General features: G+C 36.9%; 2 protein-coding genes across 3 annotated transcripts in view; one reads left to right on the plus strand and one right to left on the minus strand.

The window, feature by feature from the left end:
- The window catches only part of LOC138008121 (inactive tyrosine-protein kinase PEAK1-like), a 301176-nt gene that overhangs the window by 139458 nt on the left and 136718 nt on the right, over positions 1–25000 (minus strand). The gene's annotated exons all lie outside the window — the stretch shown is intronic.
- LOC138008114 (tight junction protein ZO-1-like) overlaps positions 1–25000 on the plus strand; it is a 34252-nt gene that overhangs the window by 1068 nt on the left and 8184 nt on the right. For both annotated transcript variants that reach the window (XM_068855319.1, XM_068855320.1), the window contains exons 2-25: positions 353–776; positions 1136–1461; positions 8338–8385; positions 8630–8757; positions 9916–10018; positions 10661–10757; positions 10875–10978; positions 12076–12290; positions 13487–13557; positions 13774–13860; positions 14749–14887; positions 15195–15342; positions 15827–15926; positions 16343–16388; positions 17848–18018; positions 18657–18817; positions 19667–19723; positions 19958–20053; positions 20570–20670; positions 21250–21359; positions 22714–22820; positions 23672–23769; positions 24027–24182; positions 24990–25000. The exon at positions 24990–25000 is cut by the window's right edge and continues 201 nt beyond it. In XM_068855319.1, the coding sequence (XP_068711420.1) occupies positions 482–776; positions 1136–1461; positions 8338–8385; positions 8630–8757; positions 9916–10018; positions 10661–10757; positions 10875–10978; positions 12076–12290; positions 13487–13557; positions 13774–13860; positions 14749–14887; positions 15195–15342; positions 15827–15926; positions 16343–16388; positions 17848–18018; positions 18657–18817; positions 19667–19723; positions 19958–20053; positions 20570–20670; positions 21250–21359; positions 22714–22820; positions 23672–23769; positions 24027–24182; positions 24990–25000 (2975 nt within the window). In that variant the 5' untranslated portion in view covers positions 353–481. The remainder of the gene's footprint in view (positions 1–352; positions 777–1135; positions 1462–8337; positions 8386–8629; positions 8758–9915; positions 10019–10660; positions 10758–10874; positions 10979–12075; positions 12291–13486; positions 13558–13773; positions 13861–14748; positions 14888–15194; positions 15343–15826; positions 15927–16342; positions 16389–17847; positions 18019–18656; positions 18818–19666; positions 19724–19957; positions 20054–20569; positions 20671–21249; positions 21360–22713; positions 22821–23671; positions 23770–24026; positions 24183–24989) is intronic.

The raw sequence follows: 25000 nt of genomic DNA on the forward strand, positions 1-25000 counted from the left end.
TAAAATCATTGACAAGATTTTGATACAATAAATATCGCTCGAGTGTGTTGTCATTTTGAAGAAGTGAAAATATTTCTGCGAGAGGGCATCTTTTTCACTAAGTATGGTTCTGGTAAAATAACAAAACGGTAACGCTTACATTTTGTTGCGAACCTAAATTGACTTTCTATTCGTCGATAAATTATATGACCCTCAAATAATTTTATCCTGTCGATTTATTACCAGTTTCCTGGTAACCTTGCTTACCGAAAAAGATGCGGTGAAATGACAATTACCGTTCAAGCAAACTTAGGAGTAGGTATTTAGATAAAAATCTACCCAAAAACTAATTTCAAATTTGCGCATATTTTAGCCTCCCTGTGGGATATGTTGCTCATTTCTCAGCGCTGATTGGTTTAAAGACAAAGCAAACAAGAATTTCATGTTGATGGACAGCTCGCTCTAGGGAACGACGCTACGACCAGAGAAGCGAGAGGCAAACATGGCTGCTTTGAAACCTTACCAGAGCGCGTTGCTGGAAAATCGCGACATTCTCCTTAGAGATGTTAGGGCAAAGGAGGTTTGTCCGTTGTTGTATGTGAGCGGTGTACTGAGCCAGAAAGAAATTGACGATATAAACATCGGACGTACCCCACAAGAGCGTACGGAAAGCCTCCTCGATCTTCTTCAGTACAAAGGCCCTGCTGGATTTCATGAATTGTGTGTTGCATTGGAGGACACTCATCCTCATTTAGCAGCAAAACTACGGGCGAAAAATCCTCAAGTCGAAGTTTTAGGTGAGATATTGTTTGTTAGGCTTGATAATTTCGATATTTAAAGGTATTCGTTTTGCTTCTTCAAACCCACGCAAAACTTTCTTATTCTAGAATTCGAAGAACAGCTCAAATTGTTATTAGCAAGGTGTATTTTCACTCTCTCTGCGACAATTAGTTTTGTTTTTATGCAGGTTTTTTTGTGTTGAAATGGATTTATTAATATATGCAAAGCAGGTTCGCTACTTATCGTTTATTGGTGTGATTCATGATATTCATGGGTGTAGAATCGCCTCTTACGCAGCTCCTTACCTGTATAAGAAGGAAATACACAGCCTCTGCCATTTAGTGGCTCAAAACTTCGTTCAACTCTTTTGTTTCAGAAACCAAGCCCCGGGATAATTATCCAGTGTACACAAGTCCTCGGAAAGTTCGTGACTTTGAGCAGCGAGAAAATAACAATAACGATTTTTACAGCGGTAAACGCGAGCGTGATTTTTACCCTTCGCCTGAAAGAAACTTCCAACAACAAGAACCGCGAAGAGAAATGAGAGGCGAGAGGCAACAGAGAGAAAGTTCGGCCTCGTATGACAGAGGAAGACAGTATTCCCCTTATATCACGAATAAGCAAGACGAAGGAAGAAATTACAGCGACAGTGTCAATGGCAGCGAACGAAATTTGTATCGCAAGTCCGTTGGTGCAGTAGAGGTAAGCAAACCAACATTTTGTTTTACACCGGGTTTTACTTTGGAGTAATCAGTGCCATAGTTCGAAGGAAAGTACTTGTGATTTTATTTAAAGTATTCTAGTACTTTTCTGCACGCTTCGTTTATCGTGGAATTTGATATCCGTAAGCGTCTTTGGATGTTGTGCATGAAATTGACAATGGAATATTTTCCATGTGTGGAATTCGAGTTAGCGTGTTTTCTCGTTTCATTAGCGTTTGTGGTTACAAACATATGTGGGTTACAACACCTAGGTCACGACCAAAATTAGCTTTTTGTCTCTCGGAAAAATCGCTCATTTGATTGTAATGTACAGTGTATTTTACGTTGTAACATGACAGTCAGTTTTTAGGCGTTGTTGGGATCGAAGGTTAATTTTATAAACTCTTCGGTAAATCGTAAAAAAGTAGGAATTAAGAAGTGGTTTACCATTCGTCGTGAAAAGCGTCCGGCCATACGGTAATTGGTGAAAGTCATCTTAGCCGTTGGTCATTTCGGCTTTGTTTAATTTGTTGTGTGAAAATTGTACGCTTAATTTTTTTTGGTGGTTTTCCCGAATCCCGAATCTTTGTAGTCCGTTCGATAGCAAAACAATTCTCGATGGAGTTCAGTTGAGGTGTAGTAAGATGTAAGATGAAACATGAGTTTGTTATTCAAAATTTCTCGAATTCGTCTCAACGTTCAACCACACCTTCCACAGTACTCCGTTTTGGTTCACTTATTTTGATGAAAGGATTGTCGTTTCCATCATTTGTCCAATTTTTAGCGCATCACATCTTTTTTTCAATTATATTCATTACACGGAGTTGTCAGCTTTTTAATGATCGGTTTAGCACAGACATCTTGAATGTGTGATGGATTCTTTTCTTGCAGCTACTCGGCGTCTGCATTTTCAGCGTATTGAAATTATGTCAACAGTAAACTAACGAAAGATATTTTATCAGTGAACCACATCAAAAAGATACAGTTTTGAAAATAAGCAGGCGACGAACGCCTGCGAATTGTCATCATTGTGTGCTTGGACGCTAAATATTGTCACGTCCTTATCGGAAAAAAAAAACGCGTCTTCCATCGTCTTAGTGTTTTTGTACTTTTGTAAAACTTCTTTGTGGTATTGTTTTCCAACAGTGTACGCCACTGCTTCAGTTCAATGAAACTTTTCAAAAGCAATAATTAGGACTGTACGTCATATGCGACGTAACGCTGCAGTTGTCAGATTCTTTCAACTGTCGTATTCTCTCAACGAAAAATAGGCATTAATAACAGGTAGCAATTTATTTTCTTGGGAATACATTTTTGCAAGGTTAGGACTCGTTTGAAATGTTCGTAAATATTACAAATTAATTGTTTTAACTCTTTTTATCAACATTCGTACATGGATTTCTTAAGTATTTGCAGCAGAGATTAACTTATCCACTAGCATAGTATTCATTGTCCATTTAAAAAGACAATGTCATGTGGAATTCGTTCAAACATTATTTTTTTTTAAGCCTAATAAAATGTGTAATTTATAATTTGTTGTGCCTGTAAATGAAATTCTGTAATGGAGTAGCATTGTGTCATTTTAATATACATACACATTGATCTCAACTATTTGGAGTAAAAATGGATGACATTTGGAACATTCAAAGTTAAGCTTGTTGGAATTTGAGCTTTTCGCCAGTTTTTCATGTGCAAGATTTAATTGTTGTTGCATGAAATCTGGCTTATCTACATGTATTCACATTCCCTTTTGCAGATGCATTACCGTGATGTTTGTACATTTCATTGCTCTACATGAGTATTGACTAATGTCTACTATACATTTTCCCAGGCATAAGATGACTTGACAATAATGACTTGACAATGTGACAAATTAATTTGATAATTAATTGGATACACCATATCCCATTGAGAGTCTTTAATGTCTTAATTTTAAACAGTTTGTGTTTTCGAATAAAGAAAGAGCATGTATTTCCTTGCTTTTCTTTTGAGAGGTTAGAATTATTGCATTGGCATAATGATAAGTGCAAGTATTAAATTAATATTCAGTAACAGTTAGCTCTTTTCTGACTGTTTAGATTCAGTTGTGTGAATTTTAGTGGGAAAATGCATGTTTTAGCTTCACAACCCCTTCCTGGTTGCTTCTACATTGTAGACAAAGCTTCCATATTGTGGTGGAGTCTAGCTATGTGGAGTGTTATGGTATGTCTTGGACTACAAGAAGAGTAAAAGGGGAAAGCTAATGATTTATTGAGAATATGAATTGGCAAACTGTAATATTGTTGGGCAAATAACGCTGAAAGCCTTTTGAAGGTTAAGAAATGTAAATTGATGAATCCTCCCATAACAAAGGTATGTATGAGGGATTGCCATAATAACATCTTGTTGTGTTAGTAGATGGGTACTTTTAATTTATGTTGCTTTTATAGAAGATTGATGAAATAGGGTCAGCTGTACATGTAATTCAGGATACTTTTGAAAATTTGTGATTAATATTTTTGTAGTCTGTAAAACAGGCTGCTAGTCTAAGAGTACAAAACCACAGGACTTTGTTTTCATGGGCTATGATAGTGATGAATTTTGCATGCATATTGCTTTTGCATCATTTTTTGGGGAACAATATGGTCAGCCAAGTGTTTTCTTTTTGTTGATTGGCCAGTTGAGCCTTAGGGCATTGCTGTGATACTAGCTCTTTTGGCATTCCTGTGGTATATTGTGATGTTCTATTGATATCTTAAAACATATGATATTTGGTACTTTTGCGCATTAGTGTATTTTCAATTTAGTAATGAAGGTGATCAAGGCCCCTTGAATCAATTATTATTGAGGTTTATTTGGCCTTACTTGTTTGAGACTGAAAAGTAATTTTTAAGCAACGATATTGTCACCAGAAGTTCCTTCTTTACAAAGTACCGACAGCATACAGAAAGGGTCAGCCACTTGACTCAGAGAAGTCGGCTAAATTCCCGTAAAGATAGATTCTTTCAAACCTAAGATTGAATTTCATTTTGACATTGTCAACAGTGGGTTATTCTGCAGAAACCAGTCAACAAAACTTCAATTTTTGAGTGATTCATATAAAGCTGATAATTATTGGTTTATTTCATCCTATTAAATAAAAAAAAGTAGCATCTTTGCTATCAGTACTAAATTTCCCTTGTAATTTGGATGGCATGGTTATAATACATGTATGTTTTGTTTGTCAAATAAGAACATACCAATCTTAACATTGTCTTTGGGTGCCTTAGAATCACCTTCTAGGGGAAAAAAATAACAATGGGTGACGTTAACACATGCTGATGAGCAAACAGAGGAAGTTAATAAGAACTATTGTTAGTGTCCCAAAGGAGACGACAAGGTCCTCCCATTGTGCACAGGGCTATATTACATGTACAGGGTGATCATTGTGTGAAATGCTGAAGAAAAAGTAATGATTATGGCTTTAACTTTTATGTAATGTGAGTTAATTATACTCAAGTATTGAGTGGAAAGCTGTCTTGAAACTTAATGTAATCAAATAAATCCTGGAAGTGCTTACAAGTTTGACTTTGGTTCAGTGATTACAAATACACATACCCTGCTGTTATAGAAGTTTCTTGTATCCTATCTGATACAAGAGAATACTTATGTTGCCGTTCATACTTTAGTTGAAATACTGTATTTATTGTTGTCTCAACCCAGTTATGGTAATCTTTTATTTTTCCTACCCGCCTCGATTAGCTCGGATATTCTTTGAGTAAGGATCAGTGGAAAATGTATGAAGGGTGAATGTATAATAAACTCATAAACTCATCCTTGACTGTGTTTCCTCATAAGGAACATTTTTAACCCAGCAAAGATTAAAACTCATGTCTGGTATACTGTATGTTATAGCTCTTGCATAAAATAATACTACTAATTGTTTTGTATTTCCAGTAGTCTATTTTGCAAGCTTCAAAGAGTTTAGGTTGCTTTTGTGTTATATGGAGAGGGGTGATATTCATGAATGAAAATCTTGTCTCTCAAAATAAATATATTCTTGTCATTTCTTCCTGCATTTTCTCTTTTTTTGTTCCATTCCAGAGATTCTTAAATAAAATATTGTTACATAGCATTAAAATGTCACGACATCTGTGTTGTTTTCAACAAGGTTGATTTTCTGGGTGGTTAAGTCAGTCAACGTACAATGCAGAAGATCAAAGGTGCTTGCGAACTAATCTAGTGAAAAATCAAACAATAGAGCTCACGGCTACTGGGAAATGAAATTGAAAATTAAGTAGGGTCACAAAGTCTGAAAGATATTTCCTTTTCCTTCTGATGCTGTTTTACCCCTCTTGGTCACTGGAGACAAACTGTTAGAGGTAGTCTTGTGATAATGAGCTCTACCAATTTTGAACTCTAACTTCACTTTTGAAATCTCTGAAAATGGATACTGAAATTAGTACACTTGTCAAATATTCTTTTCTGAAAATTATTCCAACTTGATTTGTACGGGTGAAGTAAACAAAATCAACTGTTGTCACAAAAATTCTGCCATCAGATTTGCTTTGAAGATTTAGCTGTTTAAAATTTACTCGGACAACACTTACCTGTATTTTGTTAGAACACAACCTGTAACAACAAGTTAATTAGTTTGCTGTGAAAACTGAAGTGTCTTTTCTATGGCAACAGTAGTATATAAACAAAGGTCTGTTTAGCTTTTTGAAAGCTTTGTATCAGGTTTAGATGTCAAAAGATATTTTTCTGTAAGTTGTACTGCACAAGTGTCAGGTACGTGTAATTTAATTTTTGTATTTTTGCTTTTTGTGCCCACACTCAGTTGCAAACAGAAAAATGGTAGTCAAATTGTTTATATTTTTTTCTGAACCAATTAGTGGATTGTACATGTAGGTACAGTAAGATTGTTCATCAGACAACTGAAGTGTGCCTACGACTTCTTGAATATTAGTAGATTATTTTTTCTGGATACAATTAGTTGACAAAAACAGCAGACAAGTGACATGTAAGAAAGTGGCAGTCTAGACAACAGATAATAAGAGCACTTTAGAAGCTTTTTGCAAAATGCAGCTTTGTTAATTTAAATTATAGATACATAGGTCTGCCGTGTAACAGAATCTTGTTCTCTTAAAAAATACAGAAGGTTTCTCTTAAAAAATACAGGGCATGTCTAGTCAATGTGGCTTGGTCGTTGATGTTATCTAAAACCATTCTAGACTAGATGATCTCTGATGCATTTCTTTTAAAATGAAAAAAAAAATTGTCCTTGCCAAATCAGGGTAGTGTGGACAATAAAGGATTATTCTTGATGCAGTAAAAGTGTTTTTTGCTCTTTGTATTTTTTGTTTGTTTGGTTTTCTTTCTTTTTACATTATTGGGTGAAGTTTTTCTCTTACTGTATTTTATCCTTCTGAGCTGTCTTAACGTTTTTTGTTCCCTCTACTTGGTATGAGTAGTTCAAAAGTTCTGTGCTGTTTATTGCACAAAACTCGCCAGAAATTTCACAAAGGACAGTAGAACTCAGTTGTCACTTTAAGGACATTCGCATGAAAATCTTCCCACATTGAATTTGTTTCATTTCTCTTCTGAAGTTAGGTCATAAATTACTTATTCCAAAAATGAAAAAAAAAAATGGAGGGGCCATCCATCGAAAATTATATCTTAGAGTGAAGGTTTCTAAGGAATATAGAAGTGGGAGTTTTAGATAATTGCATGCCGCTAAGGATGTGGTAAACAGTAGAGTTTTCGCAAGCGCTACCTGTTGTAACCACTTCCGGAACTCAGGACACAAGGAAAGAAAACATTAGAAAAGAGAACTTCTTACATTGTGATTTTTTTTTGTAAGAAGAGCAAGTGATCCATGGATTAAAAAATAGGGGTCACTGATGATCTAAACGAGTAAGAAGCTCTTAGAACCCAAGAAAGGATCAATTGATGAAACATTGTTGCAAAAAAAAACTTTTTCTAGCATAGCAACAGAAAATGCATGAAACTAGTACAAGTATTGTACGATATTTGAATAGCAGAGAACTGGTTTGACTAGTTGTAGTTTTGATGTTTGCCCTGCGCTTGTCACATGCAAATACGTATGTTATACCTCCCTGTTTTTACAATTCACTTGCTAAAACTGTAGTGCGAAAAAGTTGGATGATAAATACTGTAGCATAAAAGATGTGTAGTGTTGCTGAGTTAGTTGTTTCAGGGTTTTCAATAAACACCGACGGCCGACGAAAAGCGTCGGCTACTTCGCTCAGAGCAGTCGGCTATCAAATTATCAAAAGAATTCGCTTAATTGCAAACTCAGTGTCCTGTTAAGAAATCTTCCTTTATCTTTGTACTCAATTTGGTGCCCAAAACACGGGAAATCGCATTTCAGAGGTTCCAAACCTAGCGGAGCTTCCAGAGCTTCCAGGCCTAGCGGCCCTTTGTTGATACAGTCGGCTACTAGACTTAAAGCAGCTGCCTACTTCCAATTTTATTGAAACCCCTGTTGTTTGCATTTTGCCCTTGCCTTAGCAGGCTCGTCAAAGTACAGTACAACTCTTGAAAATACTCGGATACAGAAGGTATTTTAGCTAAATCTGGTAATCAGCGGGAATTCATGTTTTCATTGGCAAATTATTTTCCATGCAGTATCTATTGTCGTGAACATGCTTTCCTAGTCCAACCTATTCTCTTCAAGTTCAACCGTGTAATCATAAAGATTAAACTACAGAGAAAAAAACCCTTGCAGTCATGGCCCAAACGATTTTTCTTTAAAGACACAAATATTAAAATTACAATGCAGTAATGCTATGTGAATCTGATTTAGGCTTGTGGATTGTTTTACGTTCTGCCTGGGTTTGTTTGCTCTCCTTGTTGGGATTGGTAATGGTTTTTTCGCTGTCTTTTTTTACAACAGTCGGATGATCCACATTTGTGGGAGAAAAAGACAATAGTTCTGGAAAAGGTAGGGCATTTGTACTGAAATTAAACCTGTGGTTACTTTGGTGTAGTTAATCACAAGTCTTCATAGTGTATTAGCTCCTCCTGGTTGGTATTGAGGGTGCCTGCAACACAGGAACTTGATGGGTTATTGCTAAAGTGATCAACTATTTATGGTTATCCATTTTGGGGAGATTCTACAATTCATTGACTCACTCTGTCCAGGTTTGGTGTGCTAACTGTGGTGATGTGGTTTTGTTCCTTTGCAGGCCAATTCGAACCAAGGGTTTGGAATTGCAGTTTCTGGTGGAAGAGACAATCCTCACTTCAAGAGTGGTGACACATCCATAGTTGTCTCTGATATAGTTCGTGGAAGCCCATCAGATGGTCTTTTGAAGTAAGAACTTGAAAGCACTGCTGTAGTTTTTAGGAATCTTGTTCCCAGCTGGGAACCATTGTTTCATATGTGGTATGCATTATAGGAGTGTACATATTATAATTTATCTTTTTGGCGACTGGCACCAAGAGACTAAAGGACACAGTGCAACAGTAGGGACTACATACCCTGCTCTTTTCAAATAGGGGTGGATTCTTTCAATGTGCCAAACAATTTTCATTGGGAAGGGATGTTAGATGTGGCTTACAGATGTGATTACAAAGGTAACACGTTCTTCTTAGTTATTCTGACAACCTTAGTGTTTGAAACTTCAACCTCCTGTAGGTTAAGCCAATTTTAATTGAACTAAGCCAACTGGTTTGTGGTAAGAATGAAGATGGAGAATTCTTCATACGATTCATGGTCTGATGTGCTGACTCAGTTCAAATTTAGGATCAAGATTTTAATGCAAGTAACACTGTATTGAATCATTAATACACATTGATCTTGTTACACCAACCAAAGAAACTTGTGTGACCTCAAGGGACAAGGGATGGCGCAACAAAATAGACCGACTTGTGTGTACTCTGACTATACCAGAAACTTGTTGTGGACAAAATGATCCCACTTCTGAAATTGAGATAACTTTGTGTTCTCAAGTTATGTTGGTGAAAATATTAAATTAAGTTAAGATTATATGCAGCTACCCACAGGGCTTGAAATTGCGACCAATACAGTTGCATTTTTCCTTTGCGACTAAAATATCTGGAGAAGTTGCAAATATGCAAAATTTTTATTTTAGGTTTTACCTCAACTCTTGAAATGAGTTGCCACTTTGCTGCTACTTTTACTAAAATAAATAAAAAAATGAAAACATTTTGGCTCGCTGTGAATTTCCTTTCAATCTGAAGACATGGGGCACAATAATTATTGCCTTCCCTTGATCATTTGCCCTTTTCAGCGGTTTCTTTGCACACAAACATTATGGGGTCAACACAATACAGTGTCAGACAACTTTGTGACAAGAAAATTGCAAAGTTGTGACTAAATTTTGTATGCAAAATTGCGACTGGATTTTGTTTTCAAAATGTTGAGCCCTGTACCAGTAAGAAGTTACGGGCAAAGGCATGAAGATCTTCTCTTCTGTGTGAACTGATTCTGAAACATTTCTCCTTATAGGGTAAATGATGTTATTGTCCAAGTAAATGATGTGAATGTAGAAGATGTGGTTCACGCAGTGGCTGTTCAAGCGTTAAAAGACAGTGGGAACTCTGCAAGATTGGTAAGATATTAGGACTGTCGCTCAAAGCATTTTTTTGCAGAAATCTGATGTTTTTTTAAGTACAGTAGACTTGATTCACTTGTAATCTTTGTCTTCCTCATAATTAAGGATTGTGTGATGTGATATTGGGGAGATTTCTTAATTTTTCCTTAAAAGTGTAAGTGTTAGCATACTCTTAAGTATTGTCTGGTGAGCTAATTTGTGAGTCAAATGAAAATGTACTTTATAAGATGGTTTGAACCCAGGGGTTAAATGTACATACCTTGATCATCTAAGTTAAAGTACAGGTAGTCCTGAGAAGGACTGTTGGCAGTGACTAATGTTTTGTCAACCTGAACTGTAATGTCAGAAGTTGTCAGGTTGTTGAAATGCCAGTCACTGTCCACTGTCCTTTTCAGGTCTATTCTCACCAAGGTGATCAAATTTCATAGATCAGTAAATTTGAGACCACATCACCAATCGTGAACTGAATTTGTGGTTAAAGAAGAAAAATTACGATTGTTAAATAGTAGATATCATACTCAAAAAAACAATACAGACTTTACCCTATGCCCTGCTAGTAGTTTCATGTGAACTTGATTGTTGTTGTTAATTAGCTTCCTAAACTGTTTTATGTCATTGTTTGTTTTTGTTTTGATATAGGCCATTAAAAGAAGAAAGTCTCTTTCCTCACTCAGTGCAAGGGAGGGTGGTAAAGTTCCACAAACAGTTACTCTTATTAGGGAAGAACAAAACAAAGGTACATGTACACTGTATATGGCTAAAAATATTATTTTTAAGTTGTTGCATAACATCATGGTTGTCTGTTGTCCCTCGTAAATGTTATTATTAATGCATGAATTTTTTTTATTGTCAGGTTATGGCTTTTCTCTGGGTGGATCCATGTTTATTAAAGAGATTGATAGGAATGGTATGGTGGCCAGGAAAGGTGAACTCAAACCTGGTGACATTATTTTGAGGGTAGGTCAGTGTATGATGTTGTGTCAGAAACAGACTGAATGTGTTTTAAGTGTCCACTAGTGGGTTTTTTTGGGACAGAGCTCAACTTACATGTGCAGCTTCAGGGAAAATTTAGTTTGTGGAAAGACAAGTAATTGGCGGTGCGCACAATGTTGGTATTCAAGGCCGTTACAAAATATGTAATGCCAAATTAAGCAAAAATCAGTGAGAAAAGCAGCAGTGAACATGCATGATTGGGATGTTTCTGTAAATATTTTCTTTCTCTCACAATACGATTATAGCCCAAGAACCTTGAAAATTTAGTTGCACATTAGTTGGACAATACCCTGGGAAATGTTCATCCACAGACAATGACTGCTTTTAGAGTTGTAGTGGCAGAACTAGTGTCACACTACTAGTTTTTGCACTGAGTTTTTAACCATCACGCCAAATTAAAAAAAATTTATCATTTCACTTAGCATTCAAATGGTTCGGTTTGTTTCATCTGAATCGTTTTGATGGATTGTAAAACACTTGGTTTCCTTCCTTTAAATCGATCCTCTAAGATATTTCTTTTGTACATAACCCAAAATACACCTTAAAATTCCAGTTTTAAAAATTGCAAAGGCGTGAAAAGTGTGCAAACAAAAAAATTACCTAGTTCTGCTTCGTTGAACAAAGTTTGGTTGGCTGGCACACAACAATTTTTACTCAGTATGTGACTAATTCTTTCATGCAAATTACAAACTTTGAAAGGTTCCAAACCTTCGAAACTTTTAAAACGCTTTAAACCTTTTCTTTCCATCCTTTCAGACAACAGCTGCCGCGAACCAAACGAACAATAGAAATTCCACCTTGACTTTGTTTTGGTGCTGTGCGCTAACAAAGCAAAATAAACACAAGGCAAATATAAAAATAAATAGCAGACATAATAGACAAGCTTTTGTTTTTGGTACTATTCCAGATAATTACTTTGTAACAAAGAGATAACAGCTGAAAGTTGGGTATTTTCGGTAATTAGCATTTGACAACCAACATTGTGCGCAGGGCCAATTATATTTATTTATTAATTGTTATGTACACAGGTAGTTGCTGATTGTTCGGGTTTTTCTTTTCAGGTTAATGATAGAAAGACAGAGGAGATGAGCCTGAGAGAAGCCATTGAGACTGTTCGTCGCTCTAACAGACTTGATCTGCTGGTGATAAAAGATGACAATTTACCTCCAAGTTACAGCACGCATTCCCTGCCAGCAGCATTCAGACACAAATCAGGTGGCAGGGAAAGAGACATGCCAAATGGCTATGGTGAAGAAGAACCAGAAATTCCTGCTAGGTTAGTGACACTTGAGTGTACTATTGGCAGAAAAAAAATTAGTTTCCTGCCCTTGGCACTGACCTGATTGACTGGTAATTCTTTAGCAAGATGCACTCATTGTTGCAACAGAATATAAGTTACCATAGCAACAAACGAGCCATCTTAAACACCCTATATTGTCTTAAAATGCTTATAAATTATCTAAAAAAATAATTCAGTAACCCCCAATTTTTATTGCTGTAAAGTGATGAAAAGACTGAGGTAAAACTCTCTGCAAGTTTAAAAAATTCTCTAGAGTGGATTCAGAGCCACCTCCACAATTGAAAACTTTTAACCCATTGACTCCCAGGGGTTCCCCATTGACGAGTGAAATCCTCTGGCGATAGACAGAGTAAAATACTAAGTCCGACCGGTTTAGGCTGGTTTGGATGTCAAAGGGTTAGGATGGCTGTGAACTTAATAGCGAGTTTTGTCTAAGCTTGCTAATCACTTTCCAGTATTAAAAAAATGGGGGTCACCAAGTTCATTTTTGAGATTAAAGCATTCAAAAGCAAAATTAAGGGTTTTATTTACAATTCTAGGCAGGTTGCATTGGTACCATAAAATTGCTATTATGTGAATGAGAGTGGAATTGAAGAGTTAATTTTTCAAATAAGACATTAAATATTAGTTTGAGCCACCATAAGCTAGATTGATAATAAATTCTCCAAACCAGAGTGACATCAGAGTAGCATGTCTGATTGTCAAACCAACTTGCAGTTAACTTAAGATTAAGGATATTGTTTATTAAGTGTTGTACTTTCCTAATTATCAAAAAAGTCATCCCAAAAATATTATTGTTTTGATGGATGATTGGCACAATCCAATCTTGATCCCAGAGCTCTTCTCCTTTGTGCATGACTGAGGGAGAGAAAAGCTCCGGGGAACCCGGAAACAAAAAGTCTTCTCATTGGTTTTCGTGAAGAACAATGAAATGCCTCTGATTGGTGCATTCATGTTAGCAAAAAAAGTGGGCCTGCGCTCTAAGGTTCCAATAGCCAATTTTTGGCGAAAAGAACCCTACGGTGTACATTCTCCTGCATAGAGTATCCCAGAGCCTCGGATTGTGCGCAGACGGAAGATCCAAGGCTCTGGTGACGAGATTGTGGCAAAGTCTTGGCAATAGATTTCCCTTGTGCAAAAATGTAGACTTCTGGTGTTTGTTGTTGTTGTAGGCATTACAGTGAAGAGGATTTGCCACAGCGTCCTCCACCTCCATTAGAAAGGGAAGGCATGCCATTTTCAGGTTAGTAAGAAAGTTGCTTGATGTGTCACTTGCACACTATCATATGGACTATGTGCACTTTTACATGGACTTAGTAGTTGGTGCTCATCATGTTCAAAAGTAGTTTTAAATTTGAGTGAGTCTGTGGTCATCAGGAAACTATTGCTTTTTTTCCCAACCTCGTTGGGTCATTAATGTTTGATAATCAAGATTTTTTTCACTTGTCTGACCTTTCAGAAGCAAGCTGGAAGAGGCCCAACACTGGTGAAAGAGTGTCTGGTTTTGGTGACAGAGATGATCCTGATTATCCTAAAGCTGCAGAAGGTATACTAATGATAATATTAATGATGATAATAATGATAATGATAATGATAATGATGATAATAATGATGATGATGATAATAATGATGATGATAATAATAATAATAATAATAATAATGATAATGATAATAATAATAATGATAATGATAATGATAATGATAAGAATAACAAAACAAAACTTGATTTGCATAGCATGCAAAGTTCTTTGTTACATCTTACTTGGCAATGAAACTTAATATAAGTAACTACAGCATGAATTCAATTAGAGCCTTCCAAAAAGATGCAGCTTAAGCAGGCTTGAAAGCTTTTTCCATAGTGGGTTTTCTATAGAAAAGGATTGCAACACTATCAATCTTTTCACTAGGAAAATGTTTTAATAGGTAGTTGCCATGGCAATTATACAATGTTCACTACCACAATTTCCTCTAAAATACACTTTTTTGTGATATCTTAACCCATTCACACCTCAAAGGCCCCGGGATGACCAACATTGACGAGTAAAATCGTCTGGCGTTAGACAGAGTAAAATAAGTGTCACTCTGAGGGGACAGTGGGTTAAACTTATTCGGTACGCCAAATTTTGGAAACCGTCACATTTTAAAAGGCCCAAGGAAGGCCCCCATTGCAATGTGGCCAGTGGGAGTTCGAACGATTTATGGGGACAATTAAAAATATACTGTGGAGTGCCAGGTCCCCACACCTTACGAGATCTGAAATTATTTCTTCATTCCAGTTATGCTTTACTTTGTCTTATGTTTGCAATTAAGAATTTTCTTATCATTGAGATGTTTAGCCCTTTCAAGGACACACCCATATGTTACATTGTATGTTCATGACCAAAGCACTGTGTATGACTCCTGAATTATTTTCAACAACTTTTGTTTGTTTTAGTGACCTACACACCTGGTGGGTTAAGTTCCTGGGGCCGTGATTCTCCTGTGAATGATTCACGTTATGTGGAGTCTACTTCCAGTTCTCCACGCAGTGAACGGCGAGACATGGATTCCATTGACCGCAGAAGATACAGAGGGTATTAATATACTATTTTGAGTTTTTTGTTGCCTTTCTAGCTTATTGAGCACTTATTTATAAACATGTCAAGAGCAAATATTATTGTGAGGTTGTGGTAAAAATTTTATATCCAAGCATTTAATTTAGGGATTTGTCAGAGGAATGTGTAGACCAACCTTCATTTTTGGCAGTATTTTATTGGGAGGATTTTAAGTAGCTCGTCTTCCTAGGAAAACTTGCATATGAAGAGAAGTTTCAGTCAACTTCCTTTTCAATTTATCTCTCTGACGTTAAGACTATTACCCTTTTCTTTTTATGTTTGCTAGTGATACCCGTCTGGTAGCTTTCCACAAGAGTGGAAGTCTCGGTATCCAGGTGTCAGGAGGAAACAAAGGGGGTATTTTTGTTGCAGCTGTAAAGCCGGGAAGCCCAGCCTACAGTGAAGGGTTGAGGCATGGGGATCAAATATTGATGGTAAGAATAATCATTGAGTAGTTTTGACTTCTAGGAATTTACCAACAATTGTGACTGTGCCCAGGAGAATGTTAAATTAAATTAGTAGGTGTATGCCTTTTTCTGTTTTTATTATTTTTTTATTTTTTATAAAACAAGGCAACCATTGAAATTTTCAAGTTTTTGGAAGTCACCATGCTTGAGGTTTAATCAAAAAGCTCTTTTTCAAAATTGTTGTAATTTATTTATGTTGGAAGTGTTAGTTTTTTAAATTTTGATTGTACTGTCATCTTACTTTAAATGGAAAGTTTCAATACCTTTCTTCCTTGAGCTTGCATATGTTGGATGTGATTCTGAGCCCTGGAAGGACTAATCTTGTAATCTATGTTCAAAAACCATTCACGCCAAAGTGCCGTCAATTAATGAGTAAAACTGTCTAACGTTAGACAGAGTAAAATCTGTTAGTCTGACTCTAAGGAGAGAGTGGGTTAAATTTTCTTTACAGGCTAATGACATTGACTTCAAAGACATCACCAGGGAAGAAGCTGTTTTAATTTTGTTGTCACTTGGAGATGAAGTGAACTTGTTGTGCCAGTGTAGGGAAGGTAAGTTACCTCAGTCTGCAATTTCAAATATTGTCATAGTCATGGAGAGGTTGACTTAATTTCTGAAGAACATTAATTTTAATGCTCTGTGTTTCGTGGAATACTTATGGAACTTGAGTTGCACAGTTTGTTTCCCAGTGTTTTGTAGATGCATCTGTTTCAACTTTCTTTTCATCTCCTAACAAAATTCACTCTAAAATTGATTAATTTAAAATTAGTGGGGCTAAATACATGTACAGTGTAAGGTCAATATCTGACAAGGCTTTCTCAACCGAAGTACCCCAACAATGCTGTTTCACAAGCATTTCATTACCTTAATTATGCAAAAGCACATTTGCATTAACAAGGATAGGTATTTGAGAGATGTCAAGAAAAATAGAATTAAAGCCTCTTTGTTCCTTTGCTTTTAATGCCAGATTCCGAAAAAGTCAGTAAGGAAGCAGGAGATTCCTTTTACATCAAGTGAGTACTTAAAAAAGCTTTGTTTGTTTAATTCCCATGTCAGGTAAAAAAAAGCGTACTGCGGTATTTAATAAGAAATATTCTTCCAGTAAAATATGCTAGTTCCTGGGCTTACCTGTTGCTTTGAACTCTGTGGTGTTGTTGTTGGTAATTTCTCTCTATTTAATCTTGTTTGTGATTGTTGTAAATATGCAACCAGTTTGCCTGTTTGCCCCAGTGAGAGCTGTTTGTATTCAATCTCGTAAAATGTTTCTTTTACTCCATTTTTTGCACTCAAAAAAGGAAATACAAGTGTATGTGCCCAGGATTAAAAGTGTCAGCAGATACTTGCTAGCAAAAAGATAATCACAAAATTTTCAAGGATATTGTGTGCAAGGACAAAATGCATTTTCCCAAGAATCGCCAAATCCGTGTATGACAAAAAAAATAACACACTGTATTATCTAATTTAACTTATGGCCTTTCAGTGTGTGGTGCATATGAACGCGATCTAAACACAGTACAGAACTTTTTAAACAGATGTTACAAGCAACGTTACATTGCAGTTCTATTGAATGTCAAGGATATATCATGCATCACCCTGCTAGCAGAACCTTTCTTTTACTTGCTCGATTTTGGCGTTCTCGAGAAAGGCTCTGCATGAATGTAGTAAGATCTTTATTGAATATGCGCTGCATATTGCCAGGATACAGTCTTGAACCCAAGCCTAATATGCCAGATTTCACCGCCATCTTGGTTTTTCATGGTACAGCGGGCTCAATTATAACCATCGGTTATGTCACTAAACGGACGCTCACACTGGAAAAACGGGTTTGATGAGAGAAAACAAGATTGACTAGTCCAGAAGTTTGGGCTGTGGCGGCTTCAAAGAGTTGACGCCATTTGGGCAGAGCCTCATTTTCTCCTCCTCAGTAAAGAAAAAGACAAAAGGAGGCTCTGCTCGCACGGTGATCATGCATATGCAGGACAAGAAATTATTTAGTAAAGCTATGGCTCTAACCTATCATCTGTTAAATGAAATTCTGTCGAAGCCTAAACCCCAGCAATATAATTTACGTTGCATGGTTTGCGTCTGCCCAAAGATCAACACAGAGCATTTCAAGAACACATTTGTAAATACATGTAGACTCATTTTTGAACACAACCTGTTATAGTTACAAAATTCAATTTTAGCTACAGTATATTATTGTTAATTCATTACACAGTTCTCATTTATATAACATAGGATATGTATATTTTATCTTGTGGTTTATTAAAGGCATCATCATCATCATCGTCATTAACAAAGAGAGAAAAACCAAAGGCAAAGGTGCCCCTGGGCAAGTCCCAAATATAGCTTTCCGTCCTTTTCACAAGTGAAAAGATTCTTTAAAGGAGAGGTCATTTTAATATCAATCTATCTCTCTGTCTTTATACTTTGTATCTGTCTATTGATGTATTTTTTTATGTATCATTGCAGGGTTCATTTTGACTTTGACAAAATGAAGGATAATGAGCTGTCATTTCAGAGAGAGGATGTGTTCCATATATGGGACACCATGCATGATGGAGTGATTGGATCCTGGAAAGCACAGATGGTCATGAAGACTGGTCAAGAAACAACTGTTGGAATTATTCCAAACAAATCCAGGTACAAAGCAACTGACTTTCTCATGGGAAAGGCTGATTTATAAAATTTATGTTTATGCATAACGTTGTCAAATCATTTTGGGCTTTTGAGAGTAAACCATTTCACATACATGTACAAGTGTTTAAGTTGCTACTGGAAGGCCCAGGATGGTAGCGAGTACGAGGCAAACAGAGGCACTTTCCGCAGTCACTTTCCTTGATTCTTTAAAATGAAGCGTGATTCCAGAGTTCTCTTTAAAATGTACTTATCATAAACACCTAAAATACATGTACCTTCGAAGAGAATTTAACCATGAACATTGCCTCAGTCATAATTTTTTCTGGCTACAGCATTGGAAGCATTCTTTCAAACTCGGTAAGGATAAAATCTGTTAGATGTATGTGATTAATTTGCATTACGTTGTGATGGAAGAGCTGATAATCCTGAGCCAGCTTTACTTACACTGTAACAACTTAAATTATGTTTATGATGCTGCTTAACTATATACCATTAAAAAGTTACTGGAATGTACTTAAAACAAGTCTAACCTGATCTCTTAAATGAAAAGTTTAGTTAACATGATAACAATGGCTTTTACCTGAGGGTTGTCATCTGATCCATGGCAAATAGGTTTCATATTAATTTATGTTCCTTTGCAGGGCTGAGCAGTTAGCACAAGTGCAACACAAAGTGGAAGAAAAATTGACTCCAAGGAAGGGAGAGGCTAATTACGGCAGTTTGAAGAGAAGCAGTTCCAGAGGTGGAACACTCAAGAAATACAAGTTTGTGTCATCTGATCATTTGGACGAAGAATCGTTCAGTAAGTTTCTTACTTCAAATGAAGATTTCAAATTTATTGAGGGCAAACAACCTAATGTGATGTTATGTATTTGTTGTTAGTAGGGAAATCCAACATTATAGCAGGCAACTTAAATCCACCCTTGCTAATTCCAATATTCAAACCACCCTTGCTATTCACCTGTATCTGCAATCAAGATATTATCATATTTCCCGGATTGTGCCCTTGACTGTGTTATATGTGATGGAAGAATGCAATTTGCACACTTGTATACAAAAATGTACACAAAAATAATGACACTAGCTATGTGGCAGAAATATTATGGGTCTAGGTACAACTAATCAAAAAAATGTGTTAGCTGCAAAAAGAAAAGACTAGTGTCTAAAAAAAGATTTGTTTTAAATACACTGTAAGCTCTTAAAAAAAGTTGTTGAATATGGAAAAGAAATGTGGTTATGATAAGATTATTTTATTTTTAAAAATGTTGCATTGTGGTGATGAACTTGATGAACTTTATTTGAGTGTCAAGTTTATTTAGCACTGGGGCACTGTTTGGAGGCACTGTGCAGAAATTAAATCAAATACCAGGTTGGTTTTGGGGGAGAGGGGAAAACCGGAGTACTGGGAGAAAACGCTCACTTAGCAGAGTAGAAAACCAACAAAGTCAGCTTACATATAAGGTGCCAAGTCTGGGAATCGAATATGGGCCACATTTGTGGGAGGTGAGTACTCTCACCACTGTGCTACCCCTGCTCTCCAAAAATCTTAAGATTTTTTTTGTTGTGTAACTTGTATTGACGTTCCCTTTTGTTGTAAGTTAAAAGAAACATAACAATTGCAACTAAAATCATATGCTTTTTGCTTCGTTAGATTCAATTCCAAGAGATAGCAAACTGCCAGCTTATGAAAGGGTAGCCCTCAAGAAACGTAAGTTGTAAATAATTCTGTACATTGGCTATACTCTTGGTGCAGTGTTAAATTAGAAAGAAAATAATAATTATGCAAGTTCTTGTGTATCCAGATATTCCATGTCAGGAGTGTTTTCTTTGTGTTTGCTGGCGAAATATCTGTATCAAAATGTCATTGAACCAAATTTGCAACGAGAGGATTATAATAAATTTAAGGATGTGTTTTTCTCATGCATTTTCATTGTTTCTTCAGCTGGATTTGTTAGACCAGTGGTTTTACTGGGACCAATTGCTGACATAACAAGAGACAAGTTGCTTCAAGATATGCCAGACATATTTGCTATTCCAAGTAAGTCCACTGCTGCTTTGCTTTAACTTCATTGGAGTAGTCTTTTATGTTAACTCTATGCTGTCCCCCTTTTTTTTTCTCAGTTTACTGTCCTTCGACCGCGTATTTTTCAGTTTTCGAAGAGATGCGAAAAGAGATGATCACTCAGTAAAACATGTTTTTTAAACTGATAAACAAACGTTGCTTTTTTCGGCCCTGGGCTCAAATCTCGTTCTAACCTCAGCTTTGGGTTTGTTGCCGGTTGTCCTGGATTCTACTCTACCACACTTTGTAAATAGCCAACCTCCTGGCAATTGGCGTTCATAATCATGTTTCTGTAAGTTTGAATTATTAAAAGTGGGGTGCCTGTGAACGAGCTTGATATCTAAGTGGGGATGGCCTTATAGAAAATCTTTCCTTGGAGTGGTCTTGTTTTAGTCCAGTTTTGTTTGGAATTGCCCTCGTGCATGACAACCCATGTCTTGTGTCTTCTCACTACTCGCTGAATTCGCCGGTTTGCTTTTTTTATTATTAAAGCTGCCTTTGGAGGTTTCCAGCCTACAGGACGTAGTCCTGCGCGGTCATATGCATCTCGTCGATCAATAAGCTACAGTTACATCCGGACCGTGATTGACAGTGTGAGTAGTATGCTTAAATGAATTCCTTGATATCGAGTGCAAATAATTTTCACACCTAAGCTGTGTAATCTGAATGCCGATTCTAGTATGCTAAAATGGATTCCGGTGTCTTTAAGAAATCTAATAAATCCATATTCAAAGAAGAAAGTGTGCATACTACCCAAATCCAGATCTTTGGGATTCATGAACTGACATGCCTTGTGCAGTGAAGGCTTAGCCAGGAGCTACTTGGGGTGGTATTCAGTCTGGTTACCTTCGATTTTTTTCGATTTAAAAAAAAAATCATTTTTATGGTTTGCGTATGCGCTGCTCAGAAAAAAGCCGTCTTGTCTGGAGAGATTTTTCCCTGCAGCAAAAAAACCCCGCTGCCTTGCATTCGTTTTGAAAGAAAGGAGGAAATGCGGAATTGAGGAAAATGAAGCCAAACTGTGCAATTTAGCCAATCATAACTGGCGCAGACACAAAAATAAGCCAATGAAAGCAAAGCATGTATCCGACGCAAACTGCGCGAAAATGCGAGAATAGAACATCAAAGCAATTACGTGACTTTCGAGGTGATGATGCTTTTTTTTTCCACAGGGCAAACACTGCTTACTGGACATCACTCCTGAGGAAGTCGAGAGACTGAACTACGCGCAGTTGTATCCTATTGTCATCTTCTTGAAGCCACCCAACAAACAAATTATCAAGTGAGTCAGTGACGAGAACATGAGGCCGCGAGAATCTTGGGACGGGAGTAGACATTTGATCCTTTCTCGGTCCCGCGCGGCCAGTAAAGCTCATATGCAGTAGTGCAAATATGAAATTTCACTTGGAATTTTACAGAGTGGCATGCTAACTTTTTATAATATATTTTATAATCGTCTCCTGTTGTAATCGTGCTCTGCATGATTAGGATTCTCAAAGAATCTATGAACTTACTAGCACTTCTGCAACCCAGTAATTTATCAGTTTTAGATGGCATTGCTGACTATCGAAACCAATAGGCTTAAAATTGATAAATTCTTTTTTTAAAGCCAATATGAATGTTCATTTATGAAATGACACTAGCAATGATTCCCCTATTAAACACCTTTTTGTTAGTGAATGTGTATAAAATGATAATTCGCCTTTTTCACATTCCCTATAATACACTTTGTTTGCCCCTCAAATTTTGCATAAACGATTGTTTTCAAATGCTATTGGGAATATGCAGAGTATTTGAAAACAGTGGTTTATGCAAAATTTGGGGGGCAAACAAAGTGTATTATGAGGAATGTGTGAATGTTGAATGTAATAGACCTCTTTACAGTTACGTGCTTACTTACCTGGCCTTTAAATGAAAGTGAAGCTGGTGTTGACCTTGTCGTGATACAGACCTCACTGCTTTTCTTATGCAAATTCTTACACAAAAACATCCTTAACATAAGAAAAGGAGGGAGGTCTGTATCACAACGAGGTCAATACCAGCCTCGCTTTCATTCAAAGGCCAGGGTCATGTTGTTCAAAAGCCGATCAACGCTAATCCAAGATTAAAAATTAACCACGGAGTTTGTTTCTCTATTCCCAAATGCTGTTCAACGCTTATATTCGGCAAAAAAGTACATTATAAGAAGCCAGTCCTGAAAAACAAAAACAAGGAAAAGAAACTTCCACCAAAAAGTGGAAAATATGAAACAAAAGTTTACGCTAATCCTGGATATTAAGTTAATCGGCTTTCGAACAACCGGGCCCAGGTAACTAAGCACACAACTGTAAAATGGCCTATTGTAATGGAAATGAACTTTGATTTGGTGTCAACGGTTTGGAGCGCTTGAACACTTATTGGGGGACACTGTATTTAATAAATCATAGCAAATCGTAGGTTGTTTTTTCGGGGGGAGAGGGGAAAGCCGGAGAAAAAGAATCTCAGGGTAGAGAAACATATTCAACCCAAATGTCACGCCAAGTCTGGGAATCAAACCTCTGCCACACTGGAGACAAGTGCTCTTACTACAGCACCATCCCTTCTCCTTCTGTGTGGGAAATAAACTATTTCGACCGTAATTTCACTTTTTCTTTCAGGGATATGAGGTCTCAACACGGCATCGGTGATCAGTCTGCTAAAATGGTAAAGAAACTCCATGATAACTCGCTCAAATTGGAGGAATTCTACAGTAATATGTTCACAGGTTTGGAAACTTTGATGTTCCATAGTTGTTTCCGTAATTACGTCTAGTTCCCTAGAACCAGTTAAAACCATAACTCCTAAAAAAAAAGTTGCAAACACTCACTCTAACAAAAAGGCAAGTCTAGGAATCGAAAAGTTATGACATTTCAACAATAACAGCAACAGCCGATATCTTTTACAGTAAGGACACTTGACATTTTTGTGTACATTTTTTTTCGACGACTAAGAAATAAAGGCTCTTTTATGATGTGTAGTGTTACATGTATAGCATTTTGTAAGTGTAAAAACATAAAATACTCTTGTCAAAAGGACGAGCCCACATTCGATAGTCACTAAAAAAATGTACAAACAAATATCAAGTGTTCATGGTTCGAGTGTCCTCACTGTAAAACTGTTGGGAATATGAAAGCGATGACCTTGTACCAGAAACCCATAAGGGTTGAAACGTGTAACCGCCCCTTGTGTGCTGGGAAACAAGCTTCTGAATATTCCAATTTGCTAAGTACCATATTTGGAACAACAAAAGCGAGGGGTTTCCAAATATGGTACTTAGCACTGAAACGTTCAACCAATCAGTTGGCACTGAATATTCGGAAGCTCTGAACGCGCGTTACACGTTTCAACCCTTATGGGTTTGTGCTTGTACAGAATAGGGAATTCGTACCAAATTCAAAGCGACTCTGGCTATTTGATAATTTCTAGCAATGAAATTTAAGGGAGTGGATGGTCTTTAATTTGATGTCCTGAATTGCAGATTATGTTAAAACTGCATTTTATCAAGATTCTTGTAAGTGTCTTAATATTTGTCTTCAATTAAATAGGTATAAGTAAGTCGCATCTTTGTGTTTTTAGCTGTTATTCCTGCTGGTTCTCTGGACAACTGGTATTCACGAGTGAAGGAAGAAATCAAAAAGCAACAAGAAGACCCAGTGTGGATGTCTGAAGACAAGGTGAGGAGAAAAGTTTGAAAATATTTTTGTATTGTCTGGATGGGAGTGACAAGAAATCTTTACTAGTTTAGTTTTTTTTTTTGTTGTTTTTTTGTTAGTCTTTAGTTTTTGCGATAGGAAATGTCCGTTTTTCAAATTTTTGCAAGTATACACCTTGAAATGTTTTTGTTTTCGGTCTTTTTTTGAGGCCGTTTTTTGCCTTGTTTGAATTGCGTAGCGGTTAAAAATTTCCAACTTGTTGCTTTTTATCTTTCCAGTTTGACGACCAATCTGAGATAGAGTTCCGCATGCCCAGCCGTTTCTCCCAGTCCTACGATTATGACTCCACATTGGATTCACCAACTGTCCGTTCATCGGTGTCCGCCCAGCATGTTGATGACGAACACGTGGTGTTTTCTGATCGTGCAAGCGAGGTAATCCAACGATCCAACGTCTGACCAAAAAAATATTCGAGACAAAAAATATATCGAGGAAACTAGTTTGTTAAAACAAAGTTTGAGGAATGCGATGCCGAGGAAGCACGTGTTGTGTACACTCGACTATTCACTCTCTATTTGGGAGCACATCGCAAGCAGTCTAATTTAGTTTGGTTTATTTGGACATGCACCATAAAAGCACAACAACTTCGTTATGCCGACGCAGGGTTTTCGATACATTAAAATTCAGGCTCAAAGAGAGGTTCTGAGGACAACTGAAGACGAGAGTGGATGGTGTTAACTTTGAGGATGCCTCTGGGGGAGTTAAAAGCCCCTGCCCTGTGCTGCCTTATGTGTGATTGTCGTGTCTTGGATGTCTTGAAATGTTACTGAACGGCTCACATCGTCCCATTAGTCCTTTCACATCGCAATATTGTTTTCCAGCAATTTACTTTCTTGGTCAACATCGAAAATCAATCTCTTTATTTCATTCACCGGGATCTCTTTCTGTACAACCGGACAATTTTGAATGGCCTGACTCCTACGAGTCTATTATAGCTCAGTGGCAGAGCAACCGAACTAGTCATCGGAAGGTCGTCGGTTCGACTCCTGCAAAGGAGCACTCGGGTTTTTTTCCGAGTATCTCCGAGTACTAGCTCCCACGAGTCTCCTATAGCTCATTGGTAAAGCATCCAAACTAGTCATCAGAAGGTCGGATTTTTCCGAGTATCCCCGAGTCAACATTCACTATCGGTTGCATTCGTTTTTGAGAAGGAATTAAAATTAAATTAAATTAAATTTCAGGTTCACTCGGA

This window comes from Montipora foliosa, chromosome 6 (assembly GCF_036669935.1).
Source record: "Montipora foliosa isolate CH-2021 chromosome 6, ASM3666993v2, whole genome shotgun sequence".
In the NCBI taxonomy this organism is placed as follows: domain Eukaryota; kingdom Metazoa; phylum Cnidaria; class Anthozoa; order Scleractinia; family Acroporidae; genus Montipora; species Montipora foliosa.